This window comes from Osmerus eperlanus, chromosome 10 (assembly GCF_963692335.1).
Source record: "Osmerus eperlanus chromosome 10, fOsmEpe2.1, whole genome shotgun sequence".
In the NCBI taxonomy this organism is placed as follows: Eukaryota; Metazoa; Chordata; class Actinopteri; order Osmeriformes; family Osmeridae; genus Osmerus; species Osmerus eperlanus.
This window is the reverse complement of record NC_085027.1, coordinates 11,953,516-11,970,921: the sequence shown is the minus strand read 5'-3', so window position 1 is coordinate 11,970,921 and position 17,406 is coordinate 11,953,516. Positions and strand designations below refer to the sequence as shown.

Genomic DNA, 17,406 nt, shown 5'->3' with positions numbered 1-17,406 from the left:
TACTTTCGTTTACAAAGAAAAGCACAAGATGGAACATGTGATGTGGCAAAGTTTCAGTTTCAAACGATGGAAAGTCCTGCTGGTTTTTCATCACTTTCTAAATCCTTAAACACCCCTAACCGACTGGTTTTTGGACCCCCCCCCCCCCCAATACAGTAAAACTGCACATTTGAGTGGCCTTTAATTGTGGCCAGCCTAAGGCACACCTGTGCAACAATCATGCTGTCTAATGAGCATCTTGATATGCCACAACTATGAGGTGGATGGAATATCTCGGCAAAGAAGTGCTCACTAACAGAGATTTAGACAGATTTGTGAACAATATTTGAGAGAAATAGGCCTTTTGTGTTCATAGAAAACATCTTAGATCTTTGAGTTCAGCTCATGAAAAATGGGGGCAAAAACAAAAGTGTTGCGTTTATAATTTTGGTCAGTGTTTATTAGTCTTCCCATTCAGCCAGCCCAGTATTTTTGCCACAGACTGAAAAAGCTTGAATTCAGTTCACTAATCTTACCTAATGGTTAAACACAGTTTAAGTTACATAATTGTGTAATATTTCTGAAGTTGCACAATTGTGGAATATTCCTTGAGTTGCACAATTGTGGAATATTCTTAAATTTTTTGGCTCATCAAGCACAAGGGCTGGAGCTGGAGATTCACTTTTTCCAGTACATCCCACTGTGGGAAGGTTTATAAGGATGAGCTGCACAGCCGTTTGACAGCATCACCCTGAGACTTCACAGGATTGACCAACGGACTGAGAAGCTCTAAGGCAGGTCACTATTAGTCCAGTGTGAAATACTATTAGCAAATACTGTGCTATAATATTTGTTAATAATGTAAATATAAAAATGCTTTTTTTCTTGCTAAGAAACATCTGCTGGTCTGTAGATGCATCAGTACTCTAACATGCTCTCTACATTTTTCAGTAACCTACAAAATGAAGCTACCTCTGGTTGGACTGGTTCTGGTTTTTGTGGTAGGGGCCCATGCCCAATGGTACAAGTTCCCTGGACAAGCAATTGCTGGTGACTGGAGACCTAAACTATAGGTTTTATGTTACATTTCATATCCTCTGATGGGTTATATAATCTGATGTAAAGACTGGTCTAATCTGGTGTGTCTCAATGACACTGATATAAATAACTCAAAAGATTGCTTAATGTGATTTACGAATGTTCTCTCAATTGTTTCACAGCTCATGTCAGTCTAGGAAGACAAATCTAACATTATTCATTTAACTTCCTGTGGCAAGCGACTGAAATCAATTGTAAACAAGAGTGGTCAAACAAAAGTGTACACCGACTACAACCACTGTTTCCATCACTGCCAGGTGCCAAGGACATGCGACGTGCTTACACTGACATGAGGGAGGCTAACTGGAAGTACTCAGACAAGTACTTTCATGCCCGGGGAAACCACGATGCTGCGCAGAGAGGACCTGGAGGCAGGTTTGCAGCTAGTGTCATCAGGTGAGTCAATTTCCATCAGCCTAATCAAATCTGAATGTTTGCAGTCAGGCCATAAATTTAAGAAAACACCTATCTAGTATTCCGCACGCCCCCTGGTGTAGACAGTGTTTATATCTAGCACTTTTCCTTTCTCTGTCTCAGTAATGTCCGGGAGATGTTACCAGGGCAAAGCAGTGGGAATAATCGCGAGGACTCCAAAGCCGACCAGGAAGCGAATCGCTGGGGCCGTAATGGAGGTGACCTATCCCGCTACCGACCCAAAGGACTCCCTGACAAGTACTGAAGCAGGTCGCCTGTCAGTACTGCAGCAGCAAGGTGGTAAAACTACACCCATAGTTAGCTGCCGAGCAAAATATTCAGTTTCAGCTCAGGTAGCTGAGGGTGAACACAGCGTTCAGCATTCTTGTATCATATCTTCTTTTTTTGTTTCTGCTTCCACCTGGCCTCCATGCCTTTTCTACTTCATAATATGGAGGCTTGCTTTTAACATTCAATAAAACATTTTTAACTCAATGTGAATGTGTCTATTATTTCTGTGGTTTTCGGTTAGCGGACATTAATCAAAAATCAATCAGATGACATCAGGTGGTTCTTTCACCATGCAGTATCACCTGGTCGGGGATAACCTCATGGTTCAGTAACTATCCAGATGAGGAACAACAGACAACACTGCCTCCAGAAGAGCAGTCCTATAGTACAGAATGTACAGGCACACCAGATCGGTTAGGCGCCACTAGATAAGTCCCTTTGCTCTGGACCCTCACCTTAACCTTGCTAAAAATGAAACCAGTGAAATGAAAAACAGCAGTACTGTGTTATGGTTTCTTCATAAGCATTTCAACATCAACAAAATACTCAGTTATTTTGAAGAAATCAACACCCTTCTCGTTTGATTCTTATGCTTAGAGCTTATGAACTAATACCATCATCCAGATCTCAGTTACAACCAATAATGCTACAAGTCATTTTATTTTTTACGAGAAAATAATTTATTTTTGGAACACAACCATATTTGTCAAAATCATTACGTCATACGCACGCCACTGGTTTCTTAAGAAAAATGCACCAGTTATCTAAATTCATAATGTCATATCAGTGCACCAAAATGACACGTACACATAACCGCATCTCCCACCTTTCCATAAACAGTTAACATCTCCTTCCATTAAAAGGAATGGTAAACAAAAAGTCAACTATGTTAAAGTGAATGTGTACAGGATGACATGGATTACAGGTGTGAGTGTGATGGACTCCATGTCTGGGCTTGGATTGGAATGTTGAGGGTAAACAGAGACAACGTCCCCTGGTAGGAGACATTTGGCGTCACCTTTTCACCACGCTTAATTTCACTCCTTTTGACAAAGCTTGGGATCTTTCATGAGACCTTGCCATCCATAAACATACTGTGTGAGGGTACAGCTGTTAAAATGTATACACTTTCATATCAACTGTAAAAGGACTTAACATAGGATGGGAATGTTTCAGATGCCATTAGGAAACATAAGTGTATCAATAAGATTGATATGATTCCCAAATATTTCGACATTCAGCATTATAATACTTGTATACATTTGCTTTGAACAAAGTAGTAAGTGAAAGAAACCCTGTTATTGCCTCTGTCCATCATAAGTTGCCCATGGTCCCAATCAGACTTTATATATAGCTTTCTTTACAATATCATTGGTTTTCTAATCAGGCCATTTCGTTTTTTTTCCCCCAGCAGCTGGTGATATGACAGCATATGTTCATAACCACTCACACTCCCCACACATACAAGAAAACAACAAGAATAAATTGCAATAGTCACAATAATGATACAATACAAAAAAAAGCAGCTTACCAAACATAAAAACATTTGCATTCTGGAAGATGCCTATAGGGACACATCCAAACCTGTACTTCTGTGTAAAGTCAGGGGAGGGAGAGGTGTATAATCATCTGTAGGCGAGTGTGGAGTTGAAACTGGTGTTTCCGTGATCAGCAAAACATATCTTGGATACTGTCTATTGGGTCTTCACTAAAACTGTACTCTATCATCTCACTGAAGGAGAAAGTCTGTTGGAAAATAACTTGCGACCATCTAAGCCTGACAAGTCCTACGCAGTTACATCTAGCCAGCAGATGGTGCCATTGCTTAGAAATTACGGTAACTGTTGACACCAGAGTCCACCTCTGAAGCTTGAGATGGTGCTTCTCCCCTGCAGTCCAGTAACAGCCAATGACAGACAACATTTGCAACAGGCTCACCCACTAGACAGGTGAATTACTAAGACGATGATCTCTTAGGCTAAATCAAGTCAATATAATCACAACTTCTTTTAAGTAAGAGTAAAAATGTAAGTAAATAAATCCTCACAATGTTACCACACCTTACATAAATATGACACAACAGGTGTGTGTAACAATTGGGTTAGGACTGGGAGTATCCAGATTTCTCTCTCATTTCTCCACAGTGAGGAACTCTGGACTTACCAAGGTAACTCTGAATGCAACGTAATTAATTACTATCATGTATTAATTCAAGAGGTAACGATGGAGGCTGTACACATTTCTTGCATACGTTTCTTTCACAAAAGGTCAAGTACACAATTTTCTCTAGGACTTGGGTCATAACTCTAGCTTTCCTACTTGCCACACACCTCAAAGCTCAAGTTCACCCATGGTTTCTCTTTTACCGTGTATACCCTTTCATAAAGAACCCATGCCTGTTACAGGAATCCCAGAGGTAAACTATCTTCTTAAGCCATGTGACCTTGAGTTTGGTCACAGATTACTGGACAACAAAAAACATTAAAACAAGTTTTTGGCAATGCCACATCTACATGAAAGGTTCAGTTAGGTAGTTTATTTACTCTAAAATAAAGATATTGTCATGGTTGAGAACCAGACCGATTGCTAGTCAAGAATAGAGGGCTTCCAGGGTAGGGTGACAGGGTAGAGGGGTGACAGGGTAGAGGGGTGACAGGGTATGGTGACAGGGTAGAGGGGTGACAGGGTAGAGGGGTGACAGGGTAGAGGGGTAGAGGGGTGACAGGGTAGAGGGGTGACAGGGTATGGTGACAGGGTAGAGGGGTGACAGGGTAGGGTGACAGGGTAGAGGGGTGACAGGGTATGGTGACAGGGTAGAGGGGTGACAGGGTAGAGGGGTGACAGGGTAGGGTGACAGGGTAGAGGGGTGACAGGGTAGAGGGGTGACAGGGTAGGGTGACAGGGTAGGGTGACAGGGTAGAGGGGTGACAGGGTATGGTGACAGGGTAGAGGGGTGACAGGGTAGAGGGGTGACAGGGTATGGTGACAGGGTAGAGGGGTGACAGGGTAGAGGGGTGACAGGGTAGAGGGGTGACAGGGTATGGTGACAGGGTAGAGGGGTGACAGGGTAGAGGGGTGACAGGGTAGAGGGGTGACAGGGTAGAGGGGTGACAGGGTAGAGGGGTGACAGGGTATGGTGACAGGGTAGAGGGGTGACAGGGTATGGTGACAGGGTAGAGGGGTGACAGGGTAGGGTGACTGGGTAGACAGCAGACAGGGGAAACCACAGGACTGAATCTGAATATGGGGGATCATCAGTCATCATAACATGAGGAGTTATGGACCTCTCTCCCTCCTGTTCATCCTCTATATTCATTCAAGAAAACAAAGTCAACTTACACCCGATGAACTTTGTACACTTGACAAACCTAAACTATGACAAACAAAAATAAGGTTTTAAAAATAAAAAAAACTTTTGGCAAACAATGTATAAAGTGCATTGAATTAAAGTAGAGAACCACGAGACAGTGAGAATGTGCATGGACTGATCTCTGGGATGAAGACACCCATTGCTTCTCTCTATTACCAGAGGTGGAAAACTTGAATCACTCGTATCACAAGGGGCTAAAGATCTGGAAATTACTCTGGATGTTCCTGTATAAATAACTGTTCCCTTTAAAAAAAAGAGTGTATATAACTGTGCACCCCCCCCCCCCACACACACACACACACACACACACAAACATTTGGGAGACACATAATGAATAGAATCAGATCAACAGAACTCACATGATAACAACACACACACACCCCAACTGAGCTGACTTGGTAATACAGTATGTGAGTAACATACATTGTAGAGAGGCTGTATTGGTTAAGACAGCAACCTAGCTTTAAGCCTTGGCGGTGTTTAAGCATTGAGCTCTGTAGATGTGCAGTGACTGGGCTGGACTGCAGCATAGATCTGGTGCACTGCACGTCTACAAAAGGTGCTCTCCAGCGTAGTCTCAGACTGTGTTGGATGCCAGTGGGCTTCACCTTCTTTGTCATGTTGGGTCTGCCAGGCTGAGTCTGGGTTTCTCTGTCGGGGGATCTCCGTTGGTCGTGTACACATCGGTCAATCAACTGTGAGTCTTGTCAGATCCCAAACAACAGAAATAAGCTCAAAAGGCAGTTAGTCGTTAGTTCCCTTACAGGTCGGGGTGGGGGTGTGTGTGTGTGTGGGGGGGGGGGGTACAGGAGAGACGTGTGACAGAAGAGGACGTGAGAGTTGCCCAGTGCACCACAGGAGAGACCTGTGGTGCCTGTGGTGCAGGGAGAAAGAAAGAGAGAGAGAAAGAAAGGGGTGAGCAGTTAATCTTTCTTCTCTGGGCAGGGGCTCTCATTTAGGAGCCCGCTTTGGCACGGTGGTTTCTGTTTCTCCCACTGGCAGATGGCATTGGCGTAACTCACGATGACCTTGTCCATCCAGGTGAGCGGCTGGGGGAAGAGGACCGCCCCCTCAAAGAAGCCCAGGTGGCCCCCGTGTAGTGTCAGGGAAAACATCACATTCTCCTTTTTCTCTGGAGGACAGACAGAGAGAGGGAAGGAGAAAGAAGGGAGGGCAAGAGAGAGAGGGAGAGAGGGAGGGGAAGGGAGAGGTGAGGGAGAGAAAGAGAGGGATTGAGAGAGAGCGAGAGAGGGCCAGAGAGAAAGGGAGAGAAGGCGAGGGACAGAGAGTGATTGAGAGGGAGGGAGGGACAGAGCGAAAGGGAGAAAAGGAGAGGGAGAGAAAGAGAGGGAGGGACAGAGAGAAAGGGAGCAGGAGAGGGAGACACATAGGGCATGTCAGCTACTACAGCTCTAGGAGATAGCAAATATAAGGCAACCAGGAAATGGTCTGTGTGGACAGAAAGGGTGTGTGTGTACCGTGGACTCAAAGAGCCAGCCTCTACTGCGCACAGGTCCAGTGGAGCCTGGCTCGCCAGGTACAGTCAGTTACATTATTTACACTCCTAGGACACTCAGTCACCAGTTTTATCAGGTCATCACTCTAATCTTGACCAGATAAAGACAATGATGAGGTCATATACATTCATGTATGAAACCCAGACTCAGACCCTTCCAACTTCCTGTTCTCCTCCAGGAGGTGAGTAGCCGAAGAAGCAGACATGATAGCAGGGTCTGGTCTGGATCTCCATGCTCTATCTGGGTTAGGGGGGAAGCCTGCCCAGCCTGCTACAGTAGGCTCCCACAGGGTTCTACTATACTCTAGCCATCCTTACTGACAGGGCTGTGAGGCAGAGAGGTCGGTCTGCCCCCAGCACCCCCCCCCTGAACAGCTCACTGCCTAAACAGATGATGTGGCCCAGACTTTGACTCCTAATGAACGATGACGGCTGTGTGAGGAGGGTGTGTGTGTCCCATCAGGTGTGTGTTTCTAGTCAGGTGTGCGTATGCAGGGCAAGGTGTGTGTGTGGGGGCAGAGGCAGGCAGAGCAGCTACGTTGCTGTGCAGAGCTGGTCAGTCAGGGCCCTGGAGTGAGGCAGTGACCCACGTCACCTTCTAGCCTGTTCTGCCATCTCCACAGGCGTTGTTAGACATAAAGCTCTACTGGGGCACAGGCCCCTATTCATATCCCTTTTTTTTCTTTCAAGCTTGCTGCGCACAATGCTCTACTCGGCTATAGAAACTCCCCTTGCTTAACCCACTATACAACAGTTCAGGGACGCAAGTTTGATATCAGCTTTGGCAGAGATTTTTTTTCGCATTCCTTTGAGCGCAAATACAGGTTTTTTTAGCTTCATGTAATATTGTTTTTATGTTTAGTCAAAATAGGATGATCTGTAGGCCTATCATTTAGAAACTGTCTTAAGTTTTGTAATGTTTTCTTACCTTAATTCTGACTTGTATGCCGAGTCCGACACCTGTACTTCTGTGTGCGTGCTGCAGGGGCTATTTGGCAAGCTCAGAAGAGCGCGCTGACATGGAATTCTGCGTGCATCGGTTTGTGTTTTCGGTTAAACACTTTTACAAGCGTTGATTGGGATACTGCCTTTATTTTTTCTGGGATTATCAATCTAAATGAATGCACTGACTAATAAAGTAAATTGTTAAAACTCAAACTTTAGATTTTACTGGGGCACAGCAGATTTATACTGGGGCAAGAGCCCCGGTACAAAGGGTCTAACTACGCCCCTGGCCATCTCCCTATACCACCACAGGACAGATCCCTTCACAGACACACCATCTACAACTGATCAAATAAATACATGTTCCCGTCCGGTAAAGGAAAAGTCTGACTCTTTCCGACGAAGAGTCCAGAACATGGGCGTTAGACCAATGACACACTTAGGTCATAGATACAGAAAAAAAACTTGACAATGACACATGATCCAACAAGGAGGTGTGTAGGCTCATGTGGAGAACACAGTGTGTGTGTGTGTGTTTGTGTTCCTGAGGCAGTAGAATTCTGTTAGGTATTCCAAGAACTGCTGGCTCCACACCCTGCCCCCCTCCCTCCCTCCCTCTGCCCTCCCTCCCTCCCTCCCCCCCTCCCCCCCTCCCTCCCTCCCCCCCTCCCCCCCTCCCTCCCTCCCTCCCTCCCTCCCCCCTAGAATATATTAGCAGTCTCTTCCCAGAGCTGTAGTTTAGACCGAGGCCAAAGCTCTCTCTGACAGAGTGAGCTATGCTGAGTCTTGCTGATGCTCAGGGCTGCCAAGTTTCACCAAAAGTTCAGAGTGAGATTACGTGGTCTGGGGTAGGGGCGAATAAATGATATCAACATTGGGGGACACACAATTACATTGACGGGAATGTTGCACAGTAACTATGTTGCACGCGAGCATTCACATAATACAGTGCATGCGAAAAGGATCTCCCGGCACTTGAGGACAAGTCAGGAAAAGTATAGATAGAAAAAGAAAGAAGCTCTTTAATTATTGGGGGATTCTCAGCCTAAGACATAAGAGGTGTGGTGTGTGTGTGTGTGCGTGCGAACTGGTTGATATGTGTGGGTCTCACGGTCAAAGTTTGAAACTGGGCACCTCTGCTGATACTGTATGTTGTGGTAACTGGGAGGGTGTTAGCTACCTGCTAGTGTGCGAGGAATGGTAAGCAGTGACTCATGCACCAGGGGGTCGTCTGCAGAATTCACCAGCAACAGTGGCACGTTAACCTACAAAATAAAAGTCTGTATGTGAGACATTTGCCTTAAGAATATAAAAAAGTTCCATGGTTCCAAAAGTAACATAACATGTACACAGCACAATCAGAGGAGGCTGTCGTTCACTTACATTGTGAATAAAATGCACACAGCTCTCCTTCTCGTAGTACTCTTTCAGGGAGCTGTGTCCGTGGAACTTCCTGTAGAAACAGGAAGGACACCGTATCACACCTGGGCGGTGTCTGTTCATCAACAGAGAGGGTGTTGTTCAAATGATTGTCCGCATCACAACCTGCTAGACTAGAAGTACTCGAGAGGCCTCTCTCCCTCCTCTGCCACAGGTGGGAGTGTACAGACACGGAGTGTCTCAGACAAACCCGGGTTTGAGGGAAGAACCACGGTTATCTGGTTTAGTAATGGTTCTTCCTCTACCTCCAGCCCCGTGTGTCCCCGCTGGGTCTCCGTACCTCATGATGTTGTCATCGATCTGCATGAGGGACGTGGCCGTGAACAATCTGCTCAGATCGCCGTCCTCCATTTTGGTCGAGCTTCCGAACAAGCTCCCCCTGTCAAACACACACGCGAGATGTGAGACACCATGCTGGAACGCATGTGATGTCCCAGGGTGCAGTCCAGCACAGGACAGTCACAGCTCTGTGCCTGAACCCTCTCTCACGTCATGCTCATCACTTGCCGATTCGCGTCACCTCAACACTGTGACTACAGTCTCCTCCAGTGCTGGAGAGGAGGGGCCTACTGACAGGAAGCATTTGAGATAGGAACTTGGCCCCTACCTGTGTGAGAGGATAATCTTCTTCATGTTGTCGGCCATGAGGAAGTTATAGAATCTCCTGCACTGGTCCCACTGCAGAAACGTCTCCTGGGCCCTGAGGGACGCAGAGGACACACACACACACACACACGTCAGCTGTGCGCAGTCAGTCTGCATTCCAGACCACACGTTTAACAATGCACTGCCTAATCCAGGGGACAAAAGCCCAGGCTGTGGTTTGTGTGCAGGACTCTGACAGGCTCAGCGTGAGGGGAATCTGCCATTCTAGCAGCCTACGCTGCTTTACAAACTGAGTTTAACATCCCTTCCCTAAACGTAAATATGAAACTGTCAAACTTTCACCTCCTTACGCCCCCTTCTCACAAATTATTTCTACACTAGGAATGCGATGAGTGATACAGTGGACTGAGTCCATTTAATAGATGGCATGGATGATGTATTAATTTTTTATGGCTTTGAAGAGCATGGAAAACACTAATTGGAAAGGACTATAATCCTATTTCACCAAGAGGACAGTGTGTCTGTTCCTGTCTCTAAAACGAGTGCTCTCTTCATCTTTCTCTCTCTCTCTCGCACATATATAAACACTGGACAGAACACACTGTCACTGCCAGGAGACCCTGGCAGCCTCTCAACAGGAAAGGTGTGGTTCAGCCAACTCTCGTTCTATCCGGAACCCTTACCCAGTCCTTTCCAACAGCAGAACTAGTCTCGCTCTGCGCCTCGTTGAATACATTTACTAAGAGTTGTCCTCCCTCACCCGCAACATGAAATAAATAAGCCTTGTGCCCGTTCTCATCCAGTGAGAGTGGACTGCCCATTAGTCTGATCAGATCCGAGCGGTGGGATTAATGACTGGGACACACACACCAGGTACCCACACACCCACACCCACCTGAGAGCGCTGTATCCCTGGCACATGCTGACGCAGCACAGGACCCTCTCCTGGTTGGCCTGGCTCTCCCCTAGGAACTTGCACACGATGTTGCCCCCCAGGCTGAAGCCCACCACAATCAGCTGGGTCTGGGGGTACGCCTTCTTGATGTAGCCCACCATGGCGGCAAACTCCCACGTGCACCCTGACCACATGACACAGACCACAGAAATGACCCCTTGATGTCCAGCCCACTCCCAACGTGTGCGTGTGTGTGTCACGTGTGTGGTCCTCACCGTAGGTGAACATGCGAGGGGAGGTCAGCTCGATGTTGGGCAGGGCTCCCAGGTGGTTGAGCACGGCACACCTGTAGCCTTGCTTCTGAGAGTGGCCTACGAAGGTACGGATGTAGTGCTTCTCGCTATGGTTACCGATGCCCGGGCATATCACCATGGTGATGTCGTCTGTTGAAACAGCCAACAAAGGTGGTCAATGGTCACTGACACATTTGCAAACGGAGATATGTAAAGTCGGATATGAACAGGTTCTGTTGTCACTCTGTGTGGTAAGCAAATAGCACCCAAGATAAGCCTTGGTGGCACTGGACATCTACAACACAAACCTCTGTCTGGGTTAAGTTACTGCAAATGATTGGTTTTACTAGTATTCATGATTTTCACTATTTTCGAGTAACATTATGTTATTTGGGTTGCGAGTGGACAGGTGGGAGGAGATCAGTCCAGAGTGTTTTACAGAGGTGAGCTGAGGCCACACCGCAGATAAAGGATCCATCTTTGAAACAGCGTCCTCACAACAACAGTGACATAACCCCTGTTGAAAGTAACTCTATTCTGTAACAGGGCCCGAATCCAAAGCCCAAAAACAAACAGCGGCCCCTTGAGATTAAACTCCAGTCAGGTCGACGATGTCACGGTCAAGTCATTCTCTTCTCTCGTGCTTCTCATTTGAATCAACAAGCGTTTCTCAAGCACCCACTCTCGGTACGGGGTGACCTCGATTAACTCATTACAGTTCTAAATATGGTTACACTTCTGTTTTCAGGCAATACACACACCACACCACACACACATTCTCATTGACATGTACTGGTGTAAAAAGCTGGTGAAAGACGTGATCCGATCTCACCTCCTGTCGGATGGTCCCCCAGAGACTCAAACAGGTCAAAGGTCGAGGTGGCCCCGTCTTGCATGGGTAGGTACTTCCTCTGTCCACAGGGGTGTGGGGAATTTACACGGCCCATCTTCCCATACAGGGCTGTCTGGAGGTGACCACTCTTACCCCACAGCAAGGGAGGAATGTATCTGCAACACACACACACACACACTTTAATGCGTGTACAAAAGTTTAATGGGACAAAGGGTGCTGCTTACTTCTACGACACGTAACAGAGATTGACATGTTTTTACAATGTTGACTTTCGCGTTTAAACCTTTGGTACACAATACACACCGGAAAAGATGTGTTACATACAATACAGCCTATATTGCCAATCAGTGATAACGTTTGCTTAAATGCTGCATCCCTCAGACATCCACCGTGTTTATACGAGTGTAGAGGAGGTCAGTCTTACATAACATTGCATCCACGGAGATAACACAGATAAGAGTAGGCCTTTATTACATCTACAGCTAGTCCTAGACTGGAGAACACCGGCTTATCGTCCTGCCGATAGCCATAAATTCCCCTTCTCACATTAGAACATAGCCTCCCCAAACAGAGATCTACAAACCTAAACACACAGCAGCTTGGATGTGCTTCTGTAAGACACGCCTACAACACTTATCTAGGTTTCAACTATGTTCCTTTGTTTGAGCTCACAGGAATGTGATTTCTCACACAGACACAACTTGCCTCTGCTCTAGTTACAGAGGGGTTGATAGCTTGGAGGCCGCTAGCAGACCAGAGCAAGGACAGTGTCATACCCTCAGCAAAGGACAAACGGATATTGCACACACGCACAGTACAGTAAACACTGCAGTGAGCAAAGTCCGCCATTGCATGAACATTTACACAATCTTTTGCCCTCCTTCCTGTCATTACTGTCATAGGTTAGTCACGCGACCCGGGTCACAGAATCAATTCATTAGCCCTTTCATCAAATGCACCTGCAATGACCATGCATTTGTCAGACTAGAGCCTTCTAGAGCTTTCTCTCTGTGGATAATCCTGGGGAGGTAGGGAAGGGACAGGGATGATCTCCTTGTGGTGATGAGGACTAAGAGGACAAGAGGATCAGAGCTGCAAGGCCATCGCAAAGCTGCCGTTCATCTACAGGAGGCAATAGCCAAGTATTACCCAGCCAGAGAACCTCCTGCTGGAACAACATCCCCTGTTATGTGAATATCGTAAACAAAAATAAACCAAAAGGAACTCGACGATCAGTAAAGACCGCCCGGACAGGTCAGGTTGGTTTAGAATAGACTCCAACAGGGCTAAAAGAAAAGCCTGTTGTACCGTTTCCCTTTGTGGTTTACAAGAAAGCCCCTGTAGGGCATCCTGCCGTGCTCCTGGATGCCCTGGAGACAACAGAGGCCAGGATGGGGGGCCAGCTTTGATAGAGACGCCCCCGAGTGCTCGGAACTCCACATCAAAGTGGCAGACTTTCACTGCTGGAGGAGGCCTGGCAACCTGTACACGCTATCCATGCTCCTCTGATCTACCTTTGAAGCCGTCTTCAGACGTGATCTGCGGAGCATAACAGAACCCATAGGAGGCCAGGATTCAGACGGCGTGCATTTGTGTTTTTATATGAGCGTGTGTGTGTGTGTGTGTGTTGTATGTGATTCATGGGCTACATTACAGCTGGGAAACAACCCTCCATTGTACAAATGTTCTGTTCTATTGCTAAAGGGGAAGTCATTTCAATCAGCCATTTAACCCTCTATACAACACCAGCCTGTTAGAATCCACATGCTGAGGAGTGGCAGAGATGTCCCAGTGCTCCGCCCTCCATGGTGGCTCCTCCAGGCCATCTGATTGATCACTGCGTAGTCCTCTGGGGTCATCTGGAAACTGTTATGCAATCCTCACAGGCATCACTGAACATAAACTACAGAAAATGTCTACCCGACCAAAGATGCATAAGCCATTAAAAAAACCATGACCAAGGAATACTGATGTGAAAGGAAGTCCTACCAGTGAAATAATACACGAGAAGCCAAACTGATTGGATGCCTGAAATCATCCAATCAAATGAAGAGAACTAGGCTTAAGATGAACATTCAACACCTATTTTCAATTCAATCAATGTATTATTCAACACAATCATAAAGTAGTATGCTAATAAAACAACACACACCACAGGATACTTTATCTTAACCAGCAGCCAAGTAAACGTTCTTATTTACTTGCAAACAAGCAAAAGCACATAAGCAAGAATGCCCTGCAGAGCCAAACTCCCCATATTAAGCTAATCATTGGTCAAAGCCATGTACTGTTAGCCTAAGAAAACATCTTCCTTAAAACAACCGTGGTTGAGTAAGAATTGCTTCCATAGCTGGACAAGCCTTGGGAGAGAGGCTCTCAAGGTGTCATCCACACTGGGATAAGGGTTCCTCTGGCCAGGGCCAGAAGACAGGAGAATCTGAACATTCAGAGAATGCTTCTCTGCATTTTCAAAGAGAATCTACGTGACATGTTACCACAGCAGGAATGGACCACAGTAAGCGCTGAGTTCACACCTTAATAGTGACAACTACTTGCACGACTGTGTCCAACCCAAAAGGTGTGCCCTCGAGTAAGCGTTCCGCTTTCCAGAACTTACATCTCCTACACATTGATAAGAACTTTTGAAACAGATGGAAGGAATCCTAGACTGGTAAACAGTTAAACACTGGAGACATGGCAAGCCCAGATGGCAACACACTAACACGTCCAGAGTGGCAGGCAGACACTAGGCATTAGACAGACAGGCAAGCTGGGTGTGGACAGACAGACAGACAGGCAAGCTGGGTGTGGACAGACAGACAGGCAGGCCGGCAGGCTGGGTGTGGACAGACAGACAGGCAGGCCGGCAGGCTGGGTGTGGACAGACAGACAGACAGGCCGGCAGGCAGGCAGCAGACAGGCAGGCTGGGTGTGGACAGACAGACAGACAGACAGGCAGGCAGGCAGGCAGGCTGGGTGTGGACAGACAGACAGACAGGCAGGCAGGCTGGGTGTGGACAGACAGACAGGCAGGCTGGGTGTGGACAGACAGACAGGCAGGCAGCAGACAGGCAGGCTGGGTGTGGACAGACAGATAGGCAGGCAATCTGTGTGCAGACCGCCGATGATCACTCACTCTTTGGTCAGCAGGGGGCAGGACTTGAGGAGGAAGCGGTTGAGGGCTGTATCCTGATAGGTGACGTCAGGGGGCGCGGTGGGACTCTTTAGATTCAGGCAGCGGACAATGACGTAGAGCACCGTGGCAACAGCTGCCAGCTTCACGCCATCAAACATGGCAGGCATCTCTGGGGCGAGGGTGTACACATCCGACTCGTGGGCGCTCATGATTGCACTGGAAGACACGCATGAGACTTCAATAAACACTGACTGATGGACACGAAATATGTAAACTCATCACTTTGGTCGGTAGGGAAATATGAACACAAATGCCGAACAAAGTAGGAAATAAAAAGAACTAAGTGGTCGAATGTTTTTTTCTTAATAGTCACAAAGAGGAACTACTATTTTTGCTGTTCATATGAAAAAGGTAAACAATCAGCTGCTGCGAGAAACTAAACAAGGAATATGTTCTAGAAGAGGAAATGAAACGGGTTTCAGATGCTGTTGAGCCATCCAAAGTAATGCAATGTAAAATTTGAATACTTACAGTTTTAAATGTTTCGATGATCAAAACAAACAAATATCTTCTTCGTCCAAAGTAGTAAATTTGTGTAGGGACAGGTCACAGTGATGAGGTCAAATCTGGAACAAAATAAAACAAAATAAGTACGGTGCCCAAAAGTCCTAACAGTCCTGTCATAACATTGGTAGACATAGGTGTCCATGTCTTAAGATACATTCAAATCAACAGCCCCACAGCATCATTATCAGCAATGCACTGACCTCAAACCCTCTCATTCAATGCTGCGTATCCACATACCAGCCTACTGAATAGGGAGCACTGACCTAGAGCCGCCTCCCTGGAACCAACAGTCTCCAATCACAGACGTAATTCCCCAGAGATGATTTGCTGTATTCTCCAATCAGAACACACTGATAATAATCAATCACTACACTGGCTACCCAGGTCAACTCTAAGTTCACTATAAAAACTGTTCTTTCTGTAGAGCTACCATAGATGTTTTAAATGTAGGATTGTCCTTATTAAATTGGAATTTCCATCAATACATCTAAATTGTGATCTGTAAATCCACTTAATGTAAAAAAAGAGAAGAACATTTAAATCTGAAAAACATAGGCAATATTCATAAAATATTCAAAAGGAACACAAAAGCGTGTCTAATCTTTATGTCTGTAAAACTTTGTAAATCTATTAAGCTCCCATGACTGCGAAAACAAATAAAATCACACCTTGACCAGTCCATTAAGTCCAGGGGCATACAGTTTGTACATCTATGGCATGGCAAGAAATATTAACAAACACCACGTACTTTTCGAGATATTCAGGAGAGTCACAATGTATTTATGTTTGTTCCCACCCCTCTGTGATCTCTTCCAGTATGTCGGGGAATACACAGGGCCCCCGGCCGCACCATCCTTATTTACAGTTACGCATCCTGCCAAGCTAGCTTAAAGCTATCAATACCCGAAAAACGAGAGATGCGATGCATCTTAAAAAACATGAGAAATAATCACACTGTGCCATGTATAAAATATGTTCAAGTCAAATGGTGAGGTTACTAATAAGTGACAGCAGCTATACTACTACTACTACTACTACTATTAGTGCTAACGTTAATATGCGACAAGCTCGTGTATGCTAGTAGCAGCACCGTCTACGCTACGGACAAGTGATGAGAAAAGCTATGAAAGCAACATGATCCGTTACCGTTGTTTGCTAAAACGTGTCCGGACGTTTCCTCTTCCCTTGTGAATCTGTAACTGAGTTTTCCATGAGGATTTCGCTATATATTTATATATCTATCTAAACATAGTTTAACGTGCCAGAACGTTCTTTCTAGAGCTCTCCAAGCTTTCCATGGGCGTAAATCGCCATGAATCTACTCGGCTATACAACTGACATCTCGGAATCCACTTCCTAGCAGATGAGACAGCTATTCATGACACCCCTCATTGGACTACACCAGCAGCTACGTCATTTCTTTCACGGATTCTCCCAATCTCTACATCGTGATTGGTTAAAAAAATAAATAGATGTATTTTCAGTAAAACATTCCAGGCTAGTGATAGGCTAGAATTAATTTTAGACTACTGATTTGGAAATTGATTGAACCGGATAAAATACAACTGTATAGTAAACAATAGACGTGGAAATTACAAACTCTTGTAAACTCGTGCATTTTTTATGCATGTTTTGTACAATATAGGATAGGCATACATTTTTTTTAACCAATAGCGAATTCAATCAATTGACCTAAAGGACACAACTTTGACACAACCTAATCCCAATCAGAAACCTCGAAAATCTTCACCCGAAAGTTTTGCTTAAAGTCTGGAGAAGTATTTATAAAGTTCGGTAGGCTAACAGAAATCCACTAGGTGGCGACAGATGTCTCTCTAAAAAGGCGGATTGTCAGCGCCTGGAAATTCAGTTATTATGAGAATTGAGTGGCCAACAAGTGCTTTTTCAAATGCTTTTTCATTTTAAAAGTAGGCCTTATAGTCTGATTATTTCTATATTGCAGCCTATGGATCTCTTGTAAATATAGCCATCAGCAAGTATGG

General features: G+C 45.7%; 2 protein-coding genes across 3 annotated transcripts; one reads left to right on the top strand and one right to left on the bottom strand.

The window, feature by feature from the left end:
- The first annotated feature begins 621 nt into the window (after window positions 1-621).
- saa (serum amyloid A) lies at window positions 622-1,986 on the top strand. Its single transcript, XM_062470827.1, has 4 exons — window positions 622-773; window positions 931-1,029; window positions 1,335-1,473; window positions 1,615-1,986. The coding sequence occupies exons 2-4, from the start codon at window positions 942-944 to the stop codon at window positions 1,754-1,756; spliced, it is 369 nt and encodes a 122-aa protein (XP_062326811.1). The 5' UTR covers window positions 622-773; window positions 931-941; the 3' UTR covers window positions 1,757-1,986.
- A 2,836-nt stretch (window positions 1,987-4,822) lies between these two features.
- Window positions 4,823-16,778, bottom strand: LOC134027733 (monoacylglycerol lipase ABHD2). 2 transcript variants are annotated; one of them, XM_062470773.1, is made up of 11 exons: window positions 15,667-15,689; window positions 15,368-15,462; window positions 14,837-15,052; window positions 11,680-11,855; window positions 10,830-10,997; window positions 10,555-10,738; window positions 9,661-9,753; window positions 9,334-9,432; window positions 8,997-9,066; window positions 8,794-8,878; window positions 4,823-6,284 (listed from the first exon to the last, which is right to left on the bottom strand). In XM_062470773.1, exons 3-11 carry the CDS (start codon window positions 15,043-15,045, stop codon window positions 6,076-6,078), a joined length of 1,293 nt encoding a protein of 430 aa, XP_062326757.1. In that variant the 5' UTR covers window positions 15,046-15,052; window positions 15,368-15,462; window positions 15,667-15,689; the 3' UTR covers window positions 4,823-6,075. The 2 variants fall into 2 exon arrangements, with proteins under 2 accessions (XP_062326757.1, XP_062326756.1); XM_062470772.1 differs by lacking the exon at window positions 15,667-15,689 and adding an exon at window positions 16,550-16,778 and having other exon boundaries at window positions 4,824-6,284.
- Window positions 16,779-17,406: the final 628 nt, after the last annotated feature.